At 37.9% G+C, this 13,767-nt stretch overlaps 1 protein-coding gene across 2 annotated transcripts; it reads right to left on the bottom strand.

Moving 5' to 3' along the window:
• Nucleotides 1-1,252: 1,252 nt before the first annotated feature.
• Nucleotides 1,253-13,258, bottom strand: LOC309714324 (protocadherin beta-16-like). 2 transcript variants are annotated; one of them, XR_014278903.1, is made up of 3 exons: nt 8,636-9,504; nt 5,272-5,307; nt 1,253-3,296 (listed from the first exon to the last, which is right to left on the bottom strand). XR_014278903.1 is itself a non-coding variant. In XM_082546656.1 (3 exons), the coding sequence occupies exons 1-3, from the start codon at nt 13,003-13,005 to the stop codon at nt 3,264-3,266; spliced, it is 3,513 nt and encodes a 1,170-aa protein (XP_082402782.1). In that variant the 5' UTR covers nt 13,006-13,258; the 3' UTR covers nt 1,253-3,263. The 2 variants fall into 2 exon arrangements, 1 of the variants encoding a protein (XP_082402782.1); XM_082546656.1 differs by lacking the exons at nt 5,272-5,307; nt 8,636-9,504 and adding exons at nt 6,262-7,332; nt 10,597-13,258.
• Nucleotides 13,259-13,767: the final 509 nt, after the last annotated feature.

The following is a 13,767-nucleotide window of genomic DNA, read 5'->3' as shown; positions in this document are numbered from 1 at the left end:
TAAACAAAACATTTTGCATTGTAACAAAATGTTTTATATGCCCTTAATTTATTACACAGCTCGTGGCATTTATCACGATTAATAAGGCTTTGTTTAAAGATTCATATACTGCAGACTCATGATGTAATTGCTCTTTTATTATGATTGTTTGTTTGGCAATATAATAACACATCGTGCATATATAGGGCTCATAGAAGGCAGCGCAGTACAGACACATAGCTGGAGCCATTCCCTTTGCCATCATGACAGAGGAACCCTCATAGATTTCCTGAAATACTTACCTGTCAAAATGTCCCTCTTGCTTTCACTTCATGTGATATATTCTTCAAATATCTAAAATTTTTTGTTTGTTTTTTTTTTTTAATATAGATTAAATCAAGAAAAGCTGGTTAGTTTAGTACAAAAATCAAAAAGCAAAACAAAAAGCGGAAGCGGGTGGATGGATGTTTTAAATATATATGACAATATAATTTGATAATTTGAATTTTAATCCATACTTACATTCTAGTGGTGGAAACTTCAGATCTTGAAGGAGAGCAGCTCTAGAAGGGAGATTTTTGTGGAAATGTTTGTATATGGTTTACTTTAGGAGTTTTTTTTTTCAGTTTTTGTTTGTCTTGTTGGTACTCGTATTCATATTTTTCTTCACACCATCCATATTAGGTATAAGAAAAACAAACAAATAAAAAAAGTCTTAGCAGCCTACAGAAACAGGAACAGCACTGTGTGCAAACCTTACCATGCTTTTATAGTTTTTGTGGAAACTGAACTGCAAGAAAACGAGACAGTGAAAGAATGACTGCAAAACTTATCTGTAGAATATCCTCCCACATTGTCTTGTGAAAATATGGGTTTTTGTTTCTAAACCTGTCTTAATACGCCACAGATTTTTCTTTTTAAAGAAGTAAAAAAGCAACAAATATATAATGAATTTAATAGAATGGTAAAATAAAATGTGAAAGAGCAAATATCTTAATAAGGTAAATAAATCTGAAATTAATACAGTCAATTCAATAAGTATTAATACATTAATACAAGCAGGTTCTACTGTAGAGAAACTTGACTGAGTTGGTTGACAAGTTTACAAAGATGGGACAGGAACTTGAACTTTGGCATTTTAATGCATTTTATTATAATAGACGAGTGTGTCTCTCTCACTCTCGATACTATCCATTTAGATGGTTAGACAAGTATTGCTTAAAATGTATTACATTTGAAACAATTATTAAATAATCCAGCTATCTAAAATGAGTACTAAATGCCTTTTAGTTTATTCTGTTTAGTATTTAATGAATCTTACAGACCAAACCACAGATCACACATTACACAAATTACCATATATTGCACCATAAAAGTACCACTGTACAAAGGCCCTTACTGCATATGTTTTTAAGATATTTGAGCTTCTTAAAAGTAATGCTTTATGAGCTGTGCTAAACATACTAGTTGGGGTCATAAATCTTATGGCACAGGAGTTCCACTTTTTTCACATTAAAAGTTGCAAAAGCACTGGTACTGAAAATGAAAGGCATATTCATAGATACATACAAATGAGATACTGTATATATGAATTATATCTGTATCCTAGATAAGGTGCTGCATATGCATATCCATATACATACAGTTAGTCAGTGATAAACATTAGAACAGCTTTCATTGAGTGAAATCAACCATAACAACATTGTTTCTGAAGTGTAAGGATTAAACGAACATGTTTGGTTCTTCGGTTTTAAACACTGCAGAAGACATCAAAATGAAGGAACAGCCAGAACTTGGATCTAGACATTGACAGGTGACTGTACATGTTCATGTTTGTGGTGCATATACCGTACAGAGTGCTAAAGGCTCACTGTATTCACTTGTGTTGCATTTAAAATCCAAGCCTCATTCTAGAGGAGCACATAAAATAAATAATAAGCGACATTGCACATTTTAATTTAGGCTTTGATTAAATCGTTTTCTGAGTCCAAAGCAATGTCATTGTGCTGTTTTATAGATTTTGTTTGACATCTTCTAAACCTCTCAGGACATCATGATTAAAAGGTGTTATACTGATTTACTGCCATTATTGTCCCATTAAAATCGCTCCATATTGTTCGGAAAAATCAAGTGAAACAGTGAGACTTAACTGCAAAAATGTTGCTTAATATAATAAAATAACAAAAGCTGTCAAAAGTACTTGAATTCTTCCATGCAAAAACAACTTAAAGGCATAATGGCTAAAGGCCTTGATCTTTTCTGTTCTGTACACTTATTGATCTTATCTCTCAGCACTCTAAGTCAGCGGTCCCCAACCCCCGGGCCTCGGACCGGTACCGGTCCGTGAGTCGTTTGGTACCAGGCCGCGAGAGTTGAGGCTCAGGTGTGAAATGTATAGTTTTCAGGGTTTTTATCGGTTTTCAGCGTTATTTTGTTATCGTTTTTATCGTTTACTCGGTTTTCCTTGGTCTTTTACGTGTGTTATGAATAAATTTTCTTTTTTTCGGTACCGGTACTAGTTTTATTTTGTTGTATTTATCCGCGACACCTTAAAGGCCGGTCCATGAAAATATTGTCGGGCATAAACCGGTCCGTGGCGCAAAAAAGGTTGGGGACCGCTGCTCTAAGTCATACAGTATCTTCAGGCCTAGTTCACATATAAAGCACAAAGTCAAGTACAAAACATAAAAGTACTCAAAGTTACCACATTTACAAAATACTGATTTTCTCTTATTTCATACATTAAAACTGTAGGTTGGTGCTTTTCTGATGTTTAGTTAATTGTGCTATTTCACCTTAGTTACCCTATTTATCATACAACAAAGCTGTAGTAGACCAAGACAAAGCAGAGCAGTTAAAAATATGATATCTTATGTGTTTCATTTTTTTGAAGAGAGCGAGAGAGAGAGAGAGAGTGTGTGTATTTTCAAGGCATTTCAACATTTAAATGTCCACCTTTTTACTCTTTGATGTGGCTTCTTTTAATATCCACTGGCACAGTTTTTCAGATAGTCCATTTCATTGCATCTCCTCTTGAAATTTTCTTTTTAACATATGACAGTTGAAGTGTGGTTGAAACCATGCTGTCTTATCATGCATACTGAATGGACAGGGATGCATTGTTGACTGGCTTTTCATGGGTTCAAAGATAAAGCTCTGGGCCATGTTTTTACAGACTCAGCAGGACAGACCTGGAGGGGGGTGTATGGTTAGAGGTTTCTTCTTTCCTCTGTGAAGCCATTCTTGTCAGTGTTAATCCTGTACGCTGCAGGTGGATGGGGGTCTTATGTGGAACTGCTGCTGCTGGTTGTGGATGCCTGCCAACGAGATGAAAATTAGACAAATTTCAAAAAAAGAACAAGAGCACTTGGGACTGGGCAAACTGACACATCTCATGCAGCCGACGTCTGTCGCTTATACGGGGCTTCAAGCAGAGGACAGACTGGGTTGAGGGATTGGGCGGATCCTTGAACATGTAGTGGGGAGGAGGCAGATCTATGAATACCATGCTGCAAAATTATGTGAAGGAGAGTGGTTGCTAGGTAACTGGGTGACCGGTTTCTCTTTGCGCGTCTCCTGCACAAAGATTTAGGTCACAATTCAGTCTACAACAGACATTGTGTCATTCATGTTCAAACGTGTCATTCTGTGAAGTCAGAAACATTTAGTAGAATCACCGGTTTAACAGCACAGCCCAATTTCACTTACAAACATTCAAAAACAGGAAATAGTCCTAATATATAAGTGATGGATCATTAGGGGATGAACAGACATGCACACACACACACCATTCTTTTGAGAACATAGTGATTCAATTAAGGGCATTTTTTTCTTGGCATATATTTCAGTTTTTCTCAGTTGCTTAGGCTCAGTTCCTGAATTAGAGTTAATGCTGTCAAAACAATATACAGAATCATTCACAGCACTGTGTTGCTCATCCACAGCATAAGGAAAATTTTTCATTATTCTTTAAATTTGTAAATCTTTCAGCAGGTCTAGACAATTTGAATGCTCATGGGTTGTATTTGTCTTTGTCATCAATATAAATTATTCTTTCTCCATGGAATAGTTTTTAATCTTAAACTCTATTATAGTATATGTTACAAGTATGAAACCTTAAACTTAAAATTAAAAAAAAAAACGGAGCTGAGCTGTCAGAAAAATATGTGAAGTATGAAAACCTGGGGCCAGAGGTTTTTTTGTTTTTTCCCCCCATTTAGTATAGTTTATATTGTGACAATTGCAGGAAAAACATAGAGAAGCATAGGAAAAACCCTCACACTACATGGAAATGTAAGTGGTTCATTACAAACACAGAATTTTCACTTTGATACAAAGTGAAAAGAATTGGAGGAAAAGACTAGAAGTGAGGAAATTCGAAATAACAATCACTGTCTTCGGTCAAAATATCCCTGGTTCACACTTTTCATGTTGATATCAGAGGTATTTTTGCTAGCTCGTGAAGTAAATTTTCAGTTTTGAGTGAGTTACAGCCTCTTCACGGTAGGGTTTGTTTGTTTTTTGTTTGTTTGTTTGCTGCATGCATGTGCTGCTCTTGGTAATTAATCTTCAATGCAGAGAGTGTTGAAAATGTTTTGAGAAATCTACCAAAGCAACTGAGAAAACCTGTAACAGCAAAGGCCAGAACCTAAGCAAGCAAATAACAACAGTGTTGACTGAAGTGAAGGGTTTTTTGGTTTGTTTGTTTTGCTTTGCTTTGCTTCGGTTTCTTTTGTTTTGTTTAGTTTCTCAACATGATTGTCACTTTGTTCACCAAAAGCAATGACTATGACAGGAATACTAATTTAATACTACTTAATTTGGATGACTGTATTCGCTGAAATGTAAGCAAGACTGTAAGCCATTACGATTATTTTTGTTTAATCTTTTTTATTGTCTGAGGTCAATAAAGGTCATGATAGTAATGTTTTATGCACCAAAATAGTATAAAAGTATTAAGGGAGAAAACATAGTACTCAAATATATTAGCATGCTGTTAATCACTGTGCTGGTTAGACTGTATAAGAAGCTTTCATTAGGCCTAATGGATGAGACTGTAAGCATTAAAGCTGACACAAAAGTGGCAAAATGCATGTAATGTTAAGTAAGTCAAGTGATCTAAAAAAAAAAAAAAAAAAAAAAAATCTCCTCCTCAAAGAAAATGAAATACAAGACACTGAATAATACTAACATCCACCGAGAACAAAACAAACAGAAAAACAATTGAAACAATAGTTCTGTAATAATTAATAGAAAAGTTATCCAGGGTGGGGGAGTGAGACTTCTGCATACCTCCAACTGCAGAGCGGACTTCCTTCATTTAGGGTACTTTAGAGTGGGGAGAAAAAAAAAGCAATTCAGTGGTCAGGTCAATACAAGCACAGAAGGATTCTTTGTGTATGTGTGTATGAATCCAGTGATCACAGAGTTGGCACTATAAACTGAATGTTATGACTTATAAATAGCACAGAATAAGTGTGGTTAGTGTGAACCTTAGAAGGGAATACTGTTACAATGTGTGCTACAGAAGTAGGTCACAACACAGTTTTACATTTAGAGTACCATACTTACCAAGAAAGAAAGACAGACAGATATGACATAGAATAATGGCAAAATTGTATCATATTTAAGTTGTTTATTCTAACCAATAAATTAAGAGATTTCTGTTTCTTCTCTCAAAACCTGTTCATCTCAACTACTGGAGATGAACTGCCTACCCTAATGTCATAGTTTCCTGCAAACATAGTGCAGACTTAAGTTTGAAGTTGTTCTGATGACCAGCAATCTCATATTCTGTATCTTCTTCATGTTGAAAGGTCATGTCATCAACAGCAAAAAACAAACAAACAAAACAAAATAGTAAGGACGATATAACTCTTTGAAAACCTGCAAAGAAAGTCACACTCCTGTCTGATCTCAAAATGCATTTCTCCTGTTTGTTTTAAAATAAATCTTATTTGACTTGTGTACCTTTGCTCATGTGCCAGTTAACATAAAACTAAACACATTGACACCAGAGCAAAAACATATTTGGGTTTCACACATGTGAAACATTATTGTTGGCATTTTTTAATCTGTACTCATTTTCTAAAGGTTGTAATGTCTCTCATGCAAAGAGAAAAACATTTCCATTGCAGATATTGCAAGTGTGTACCAGCGATTAAAAGTTTACATTTTTTTTTTCACTTTGGAGTTTGTTAAACAAGAAATTGTAATAAGTAGTAGGTATCCTTTTTTAAAAAGAGTTTTTTAAAAAATGCAAAAAACATTGAGGACCTATACCTGCAGAGTAGAAGCTGCTGAGTCACTAGTGTCTGTCAGCCCTGTCCCTCTCGGTATGCTGGACACAATGTACCTGGAGCCCTTTGGCAGAGGCTGTCTAACCACCAGCTTTCCTTTCCTGGTCTCTGCTAGAAACAGACTGTACCAGTAGGCATCATTGGAGACCAGAGTGGAGTCTGCGATGGTGGAGTTCCTCTCACTGATCACACTGTTCCTGGAGGGAGGAGCTGCTTTGCTGGGCTTGGGTTTCTGACACTTGATCACAATGGTGACCAATATGGTGATGAGCAGCAGAAATGACACCAAGCCCAGACCGATGACTAAATACAGGTTGATGTCTGAGAAGATGTCATATTCCAGAGGCTCCTCAGTCATGTCAGAGTAGGCTTTAACAGCAGTCTCCATTGTGGTCAGCTTGATGGTGACTGTAGCAGAGAGAGCAGGCTCTCCATTGTCCTTGGCAACAACAACAAGTCTCTGGTGGCGTGGATCTCTGTAACTGAACATCCTCATAGTCCGGATCTCTCCATTGTATTGGTCCAGACTAAACAAGGTGGCGTCAGTCACCTGTAGAAACTGGTAGGTGATCCGAGAGTTGTGCACAGAGTCTGTATCTAAGGCTATCACCTTTGCAATCAGGGATCCTTTATCAGTGGATCTGGGGATCTTTTCCTCCACCACAGAGCCGTGTGCACGCCACGGAGACACAATAACTGGAGCATTGTCGTTCTGGTCCACAATAATGATGTGTACTGTCACGTTACTGCTGAGAGGAGGAGATCCAGAGTCTCTGGCCTCGATGTGGAACAGAAACTCCTTCTCAATCTCATAATCAAAGGTTTTGAGTGCGTAAAGATTACCGTTCTCTGGATTGATGGAGAACAGCATGGACATGGAGGTGTTAGCTATCTCCTTCTCTATTATGAAATAAACTAGATACTGGTTTTCATGGAGGTCGGGGTCAAAGGCAGTGAGTGAGCTGAGCAAGGCCCCAGGTGCGTTATTCTCCATGACACGTATAGTATAAAATGACTGGGGGAACTGTGGGACATTGTCATTAACATCCAGCAGCTCTAAAGTCATAGTTTCATTGTCAGATAAAGGAGGAGAGCCTCTGTCTGTCACAGTGAAAGTGATGTCATATTCTGGCACCTTCTCACGGTCTAAAGGCTCCGACACTACTAATTCATAATAGTTATCAGAGGACTCCCTCAGTTTGAAAGGCATATTATCTGGAATACGTAGATCAACTATTCCATTATCACCTGAATCTTTATCACTGACACTAACCACAGCTATCACTGTGTCTGTGGGTGTGTCTTCTTTTATTGGACTCTGAAATGATTTAATTGATATTTCTGGGTGATTATCATTCATATCTGTCACCTGTATTGTAAGTTTACACTGTCCAGATACTGAGTTAGGGCCCTTATCACTGGCTATAATTTCCATTTCATACAGTTTTAAATCTTCATAATTTATCATCTCTTTGACTCTGATCTCACCATTTTCTGGATTGAGGTTAAACATCTTTTGGGTCCTTTCTGATGTATACAAACTGTATGAATAAACAATCTCAGAATTGGATCCTTCATCTAAATCAGTGGCATTCAGTTTAATTACTAGACTGCCAATTGGAGAGTTTTCCATCACATCTACGACATATTTTGCTTTTTCAAAAGAAGGGGCGTTGTCGTTGACATCAAGCACGCGAACAATGATGCTGGCTGTACCTGTGCGGGTGGGGACTCCACCGTCCACAGCAGTAAGAATTAGATTATGAACAGCCTGCTTCTCCCTGTCTAAAGGTTTTTTTAAAATCAAGTCTGCAAACTTTGTCCCGTCTCTCCCGGTCTGAATTTCAACTGAGAAATGTTCACTTGAGCTCAGATGGTAATTTTTCACAGAATTTGTTCCAACATCTGGGTCTGCAGCATTGTTCAGTGAGAATCTCTCCCCCACTGGACTTGATTCAGAAATGTCCAAATGCATCGTCCCCCTCCGAAAATGTGGAGCGTTGTCATTAATGTCCGTTATTTCCACCTCAATATTAAACATCCGCACAGGATTCTCGATAGTAGCGTCTAATTTAAGAACGCAGTATGATGTTGTCTTCGATGGACAGAAAAACTCACGGTCAATCCTTTCTAAAATGTACAGCTCCCCCGTTACCTTGTTAATGTCGAGGTATTTTTTGTTAGCTACTACATCCACGCGCATTTTTCTTTCATTCAGCGTCTTCACATCTAACCTCAGGTCGGTTGCTAGATTTGCAACAACAGAACCTTCCTCCATTTCTTCAGGAATAGAATAATGGGTGATTGAAGACGCAGTATTCACGATAGCAGAAAGAAAGAAAATCAGGGAAACGTACCCTGTCCCGCATGACTGTTTGAGATGGTGCATCATCGTGAAGCTTCCGTAACTCTGAAACACCTTGAAATGTGCGGAAACGCAGGTAAATCGTCCTCTTGTTGACTAAACACACGAAACGGACATCATCAGAGAAAATGTTTCTTCCTCACGAATGACGTACATTTTAAATGGGACCACCTATTCTCCTTCCTCCAATAAATTTACGTGAAATCGATGACCTCACTAATGGGTGTGTTTTTCTGCAAAACAGCGACGGAAACAATTGCGCAACTTTTTCAATAAAAAAAAAACATAAAAATAAAATAGTTGTTTTTATTAAATAACAACAGAATCAGGGCGTCTCAATTCCCGTTTAAGAAGTTGCTGATGCGAACTGGGACGTGAATTAGTGAATGCACACGAAGTACTTCCCAGTTTTCGGCATCTTTTCATTTCTTCATGCACTTTTTTCTTTATTACGCAATTATCATGAGGAAAACAGCGAGTTTGTAACACAGTATCCCGTTTGTCTGGCGGAGTGCGAGGTTTCCTGTGCTGATGCATGAAACAGTACTGGACAAGTAATGACATCAAATGTATCACTGCGCATTGCGAATGGCAGTTACTCTGTTATGATGTGCTACCGATTTTCCCGTCTTTTCTGTCTGTTTTCAATGCCTAAGGAATGATATAAAGGCCGGTTTAATTGCAAGACACATCTATTTTTGAAACGGCGCTAAAATTATATTACATGTTTTGTGCCATAAAACTTTATTGCGATTTAATAAACTGTATGCATCACCCGGGTCTTTGTCACACTCACCTAAAGACTGTTTGCTCTCGCTATTGGCAAGGTACACAATGCCTGCCTGCTACTTTACACATAAAATTTAGGCAAGCTACTCGATATAGTGTGCACTCAAAGAGACAATGGAAAGAGTTAAGATATTAATAATAATAATAATAATAATAATAATAATAATAACAACAACAACAACAACAATAACAACAATAACAATAAGAATATTTTCAGCCAAGTACAGAAAAGTAAGTGCCAGTTAGTGATCAGACCAGTCAACAAAACTAAACAAACACACCAAGCATGTCTGTATTTTTGTAGTTTATGTACAGTTTCAGTGCGTGTATATATGAAGGCTTTCGTTCTTAAATGTTTGTGCATGCTCGATTATTAACATATTTATTTGAACGCTTGAACTGACTATGTAATATTTTCTTATCTTTTCTTTTTTTTGGGGGGGGGGGCATGTTACTGTCTGTGGTTTTATGCACTCTATTTGCAGTGTTTCTACTGAGTTTTGGACCTTGCCTCTATTGGCACAGCCTACTTAAAAACTCAGTTCCCACATAGGCTCATTTGTAAGTCTCTGTGGTTCTGCATTTATACTGTGTAGAAGTTTCCTCCCAAAAATCATAGTGGAAAGGTTTCACCATTAGGTGTGTTGCTATATGGTCAGAATATTTCAAGTATTTAAACAAAATGTAAATATCATATTTATGACACATTTAATTTCCTCAAAACATGTCTAATTTTTCTTTTTAGGCAACCTTTGTATACTGTTAATCTCTCATCTTCCTTTGTTACATGTTTTGGGTGTAATTCTTTAAAAAAAAAAACTGTACACACAAAATGTACAGTTGAACAATATTTTTCTTTCTTCCCAATAAATATTCCTTTAGTAGATATCTAGTCAGATTAACAAAGTTATTCCTTTGACCACACTAATGATGATGGAGAGAAAATCTGATTTGCTTATTGACCCAAATACCAAATATAGATATTTAAAAAAAAAAAAAAAATAGAGGTCGGTAGATTTAAGTAAACTGACTGGACTGGGATGGATTCAAATTCCAAAGCTGAATTAATGATTCAGTCCAACACTGATCACTTGTAAGCGGAGGGGTGGACATTGACAAAGTACATCAGTATAAATAAATGCTGAATGTAAACGTTTCCCATACCTGCAGAGTAGAAGCTGCTGAGTCACTAGTGTCTGTCAGCCCTGTCCCTCTCGGTATGCTGGACACAATGTACCTGGAGCCCTTTGGCAGAGGCTGTCTAACCACCAGCTTTCCTTTCCTGGTCTCTGCTAGAAACAGACTGTACCAGTAGGCATCGTTGGAGACCAGAGTGGAGTCTGCGATGGTGGAGTTCCTCTCACTGATCACACTGTTCCTGGAGGGAGGAGCTGCTTTGCTGGGCTTGGGTTTCTGACACTTGATCACGATGGTGACCAATATAGTGATGAGCAGCAGAAATGACACCGAGCCCAGACCGATGACCAAATACAGGTTGATGTCTGAGAAGATGTCATATTCCAGAGGCTCCTCAGTCATGTCAGAGTAGGCTTTAACAGCAGTCTCCATTGTGGTCAGCTTGATGGTGACTGTAGCAGAGAGAGCAGGCTCTCCATTGTCCTTGGCAACAACAACAAGTCTCTGGTGGCGTGGATCTCTGTAACTGAACATCCTCATAGTCCGGATCTCTCCATTGTATTGGTCCAGACTAAATAAGGTGGCGTCAGTCACCTGTAGAAACTGGTAGGTGATCCGAGAGTTGTGCACAGAGTCTGTATCTAAGGCTATCACCTTTGCAATCAGGGATCCTTTATCAGTGGATCTGGGGATCTTTTCCTCCACCACAGAGCCGTGTGCACGCCACGGAGACACAATAACTGGAGCATTGTCGTTCTGGTCCACAATAATGATGTGTACTGTCACGTTACTGCTGAGAGGAGGAGAGCCAGAGTCTCTGGCCTCGATGTGGAACAGAAACTCCTTCTCAATCTCATAATCAAAGGTTTTGAGTGCGTAAAGATTACCGTTCTCTGGATTGATGGAGAACAGCATGGACATGGAGGTGTTAGCTATCTCCTTCTCTATTATGAAATAAACTAGATACTGGTTTTCATGGAGGTCGGGGTCAAAGGCAGTGAGTGAGCTGAGCAAGGCCCCAGGTGCGTTATTCTCCATGACACGTATAGTATAAAATGACTGGGGGAACTGTGGGACATTGTCATTAACATCCAGCAGCTCTAAAGTCATAGTTTCATTGTCAGATAAAGGAGGAGAGCCTCTGTCTGTCACAGTGAAAGTGATGTCATATTCTGGCACCTTCTCACGGTCTAAAGGCTCCGACACTACTAATTCATAATAGTTATCAGAGGACTCCCTCAGTTTGAAAGGCATATTATCTGGAATACGTAGATCAACTATTCCATTATCACCTGAATCTTTATCACTGACACTAACTACAGCTATCACTGTGTCTGTGGGTGTGTCTTCTTTTATTGGACTCTGAAATGATTTAATTGATATTTCTGGGTGATTATCATTCATATCTGTCACCTGTATTGTAAGTTTACACTGTCCAGATACTGAGTTAGGGCCCTTATCACTGGCTATAATTTCCATTTCATACAGTTTTAAATCTTCATAATTTATCATCTCTTTGACTCTGATCTCACCATTTTCTGGATTGAGGTTAAACATCTTTTGGGTCCTTTCTGATGTATACAAACTGTATGAATAAACAATCTCAGAATTGGATCCTTCATCTAAATCAGTGGCATTCAGTTTAATTACTAGACTGCCAATTGGAGAGTTTTCCATCACATCTACGACATATTTTGCTTTTTCAAAAGAAGGGGCGTTGTCGTTGACATCAAGCACGCGAACAATGATGCTGGCTGTACCTGTGCGGGTGGGGACTCCACCGTCCACAGCAGTAAGAATTAGATTATGAACAGCCTGCTTCTCCCTGTCTAAAGGTTTTTTTAAAATCAAGTCTGCAAACTTTGTCCCGTCTCTCCCGGTCTGAATTTCAACTGAGAAATGTTCACTTGAGCTCAGATGGTAATTTTTCACAGAATTTGTTCCAACATCTGGGTCTGCAGCATTGTTCAGTGAGAATCTCTCCCCCACTGGACTTGATTCAGAAATGTCCAAATGCATCGTCCCCCTCCGAAAATGTGGAGCGTTGTCATTAATGTCCACGATTTCCACTTCAATGTTAAACATTCGCACTGGGTTCTCAACGGAAGCGTCTAATTTAAGAAAGCAAGACGTGGTGGTCTTTAGAGGACATAAAAACTCTCTGTCTATCCTTTCCAGAATAAAGAGCTCTCCTGTGTCTTTTTTGATGTCAAGATATTTTTTATTGCCTACAACGTCAACGCGGATTTTTCTATTACTCAGACTTCTTGTATCTAATCCCAAATCTGTTGCTAAATTCGCAACAAGAGAACCTTCGTCCATTTCTTCGGGAACCGAATAATGGGTGACTGTCGATACCGGATTCATGATGGGAAAAAGAAAAAGAAATACTGAGACATACCATCTTCGGGAACACTTGAGATTACGGTGAGCCATTGAGGAAAAGAATGCGTATTTAAAATCTTTTAATTTCTTCTATGTTCAGACAAGGTGAAGCAATCCTCAAATCTCTGACGAAAGGCAATACGGTAATTTCTGGAGAAAATATCTTTATGCCGCTGTCTTCCGAGCCTGGTGTAAATATGCCATATACAACGCCTACAATGAAGTATCGTGAGAATTATGACGTCACATGAGATTAGGTTTTACTGAAGAGCAGCGCCATCAACAGTATTTAGAGAATTTTTCCGAGTCGTAACAAACTAGAACTTTATTTTTTATTAAAAACAAAAAACAATAATGTTATGAAATACTTCAATTATATTTTTGCCTGCTTTAAGATTTGAATTTCATACTCCAAATATACTTCCTGTTTATTCTGTTTTCTCATTGTAGTTTTTATTCTTCGTGTTTCTTATAATGATATATAATTTTATTTAAACATAGGCTAAATTGCATCATGTAAAACATAAAGACACAACAAATGACTCTGCATTAGGCTTTCAATCAGCGACTTCTGAAAAATGCAATCCAAACAATTTAATATGACTTTCTGGTGTAAGTGATGGGCCTCTGGAATTCATTTAGTTAAATTTCGAGAAATTATTATTATCCATCCATATTTAAGTATTATCCAAAAAATGTGAAGGTTATAAATATCAACTCTTAATAAAAATAAATTTGATAATGCTCAACGTATATCTAAATGACAGCTTTGACCAGAATCAGAATGAAGACAGTATGTCTCAGTGCAAATTT

This window comes from Aulonocara stuartgranti (genome assembly GCF_965226115.1).
Source record: "Aulonocara stuartgranti genome assembly, chromosome: 2".
NCBI classification, from domain to species: Eukaryota; Metazoa; Chordata; class Actinopteri; order Cichliformes; family Cichlidae; genus Aulonocara; species Aulonocara stuartgranti.
The sequence above is the reverse complement of the archived record's forward strand: the minus strand, read 5'-3'. Positions and strand labels throughout refer to the sequence as shown.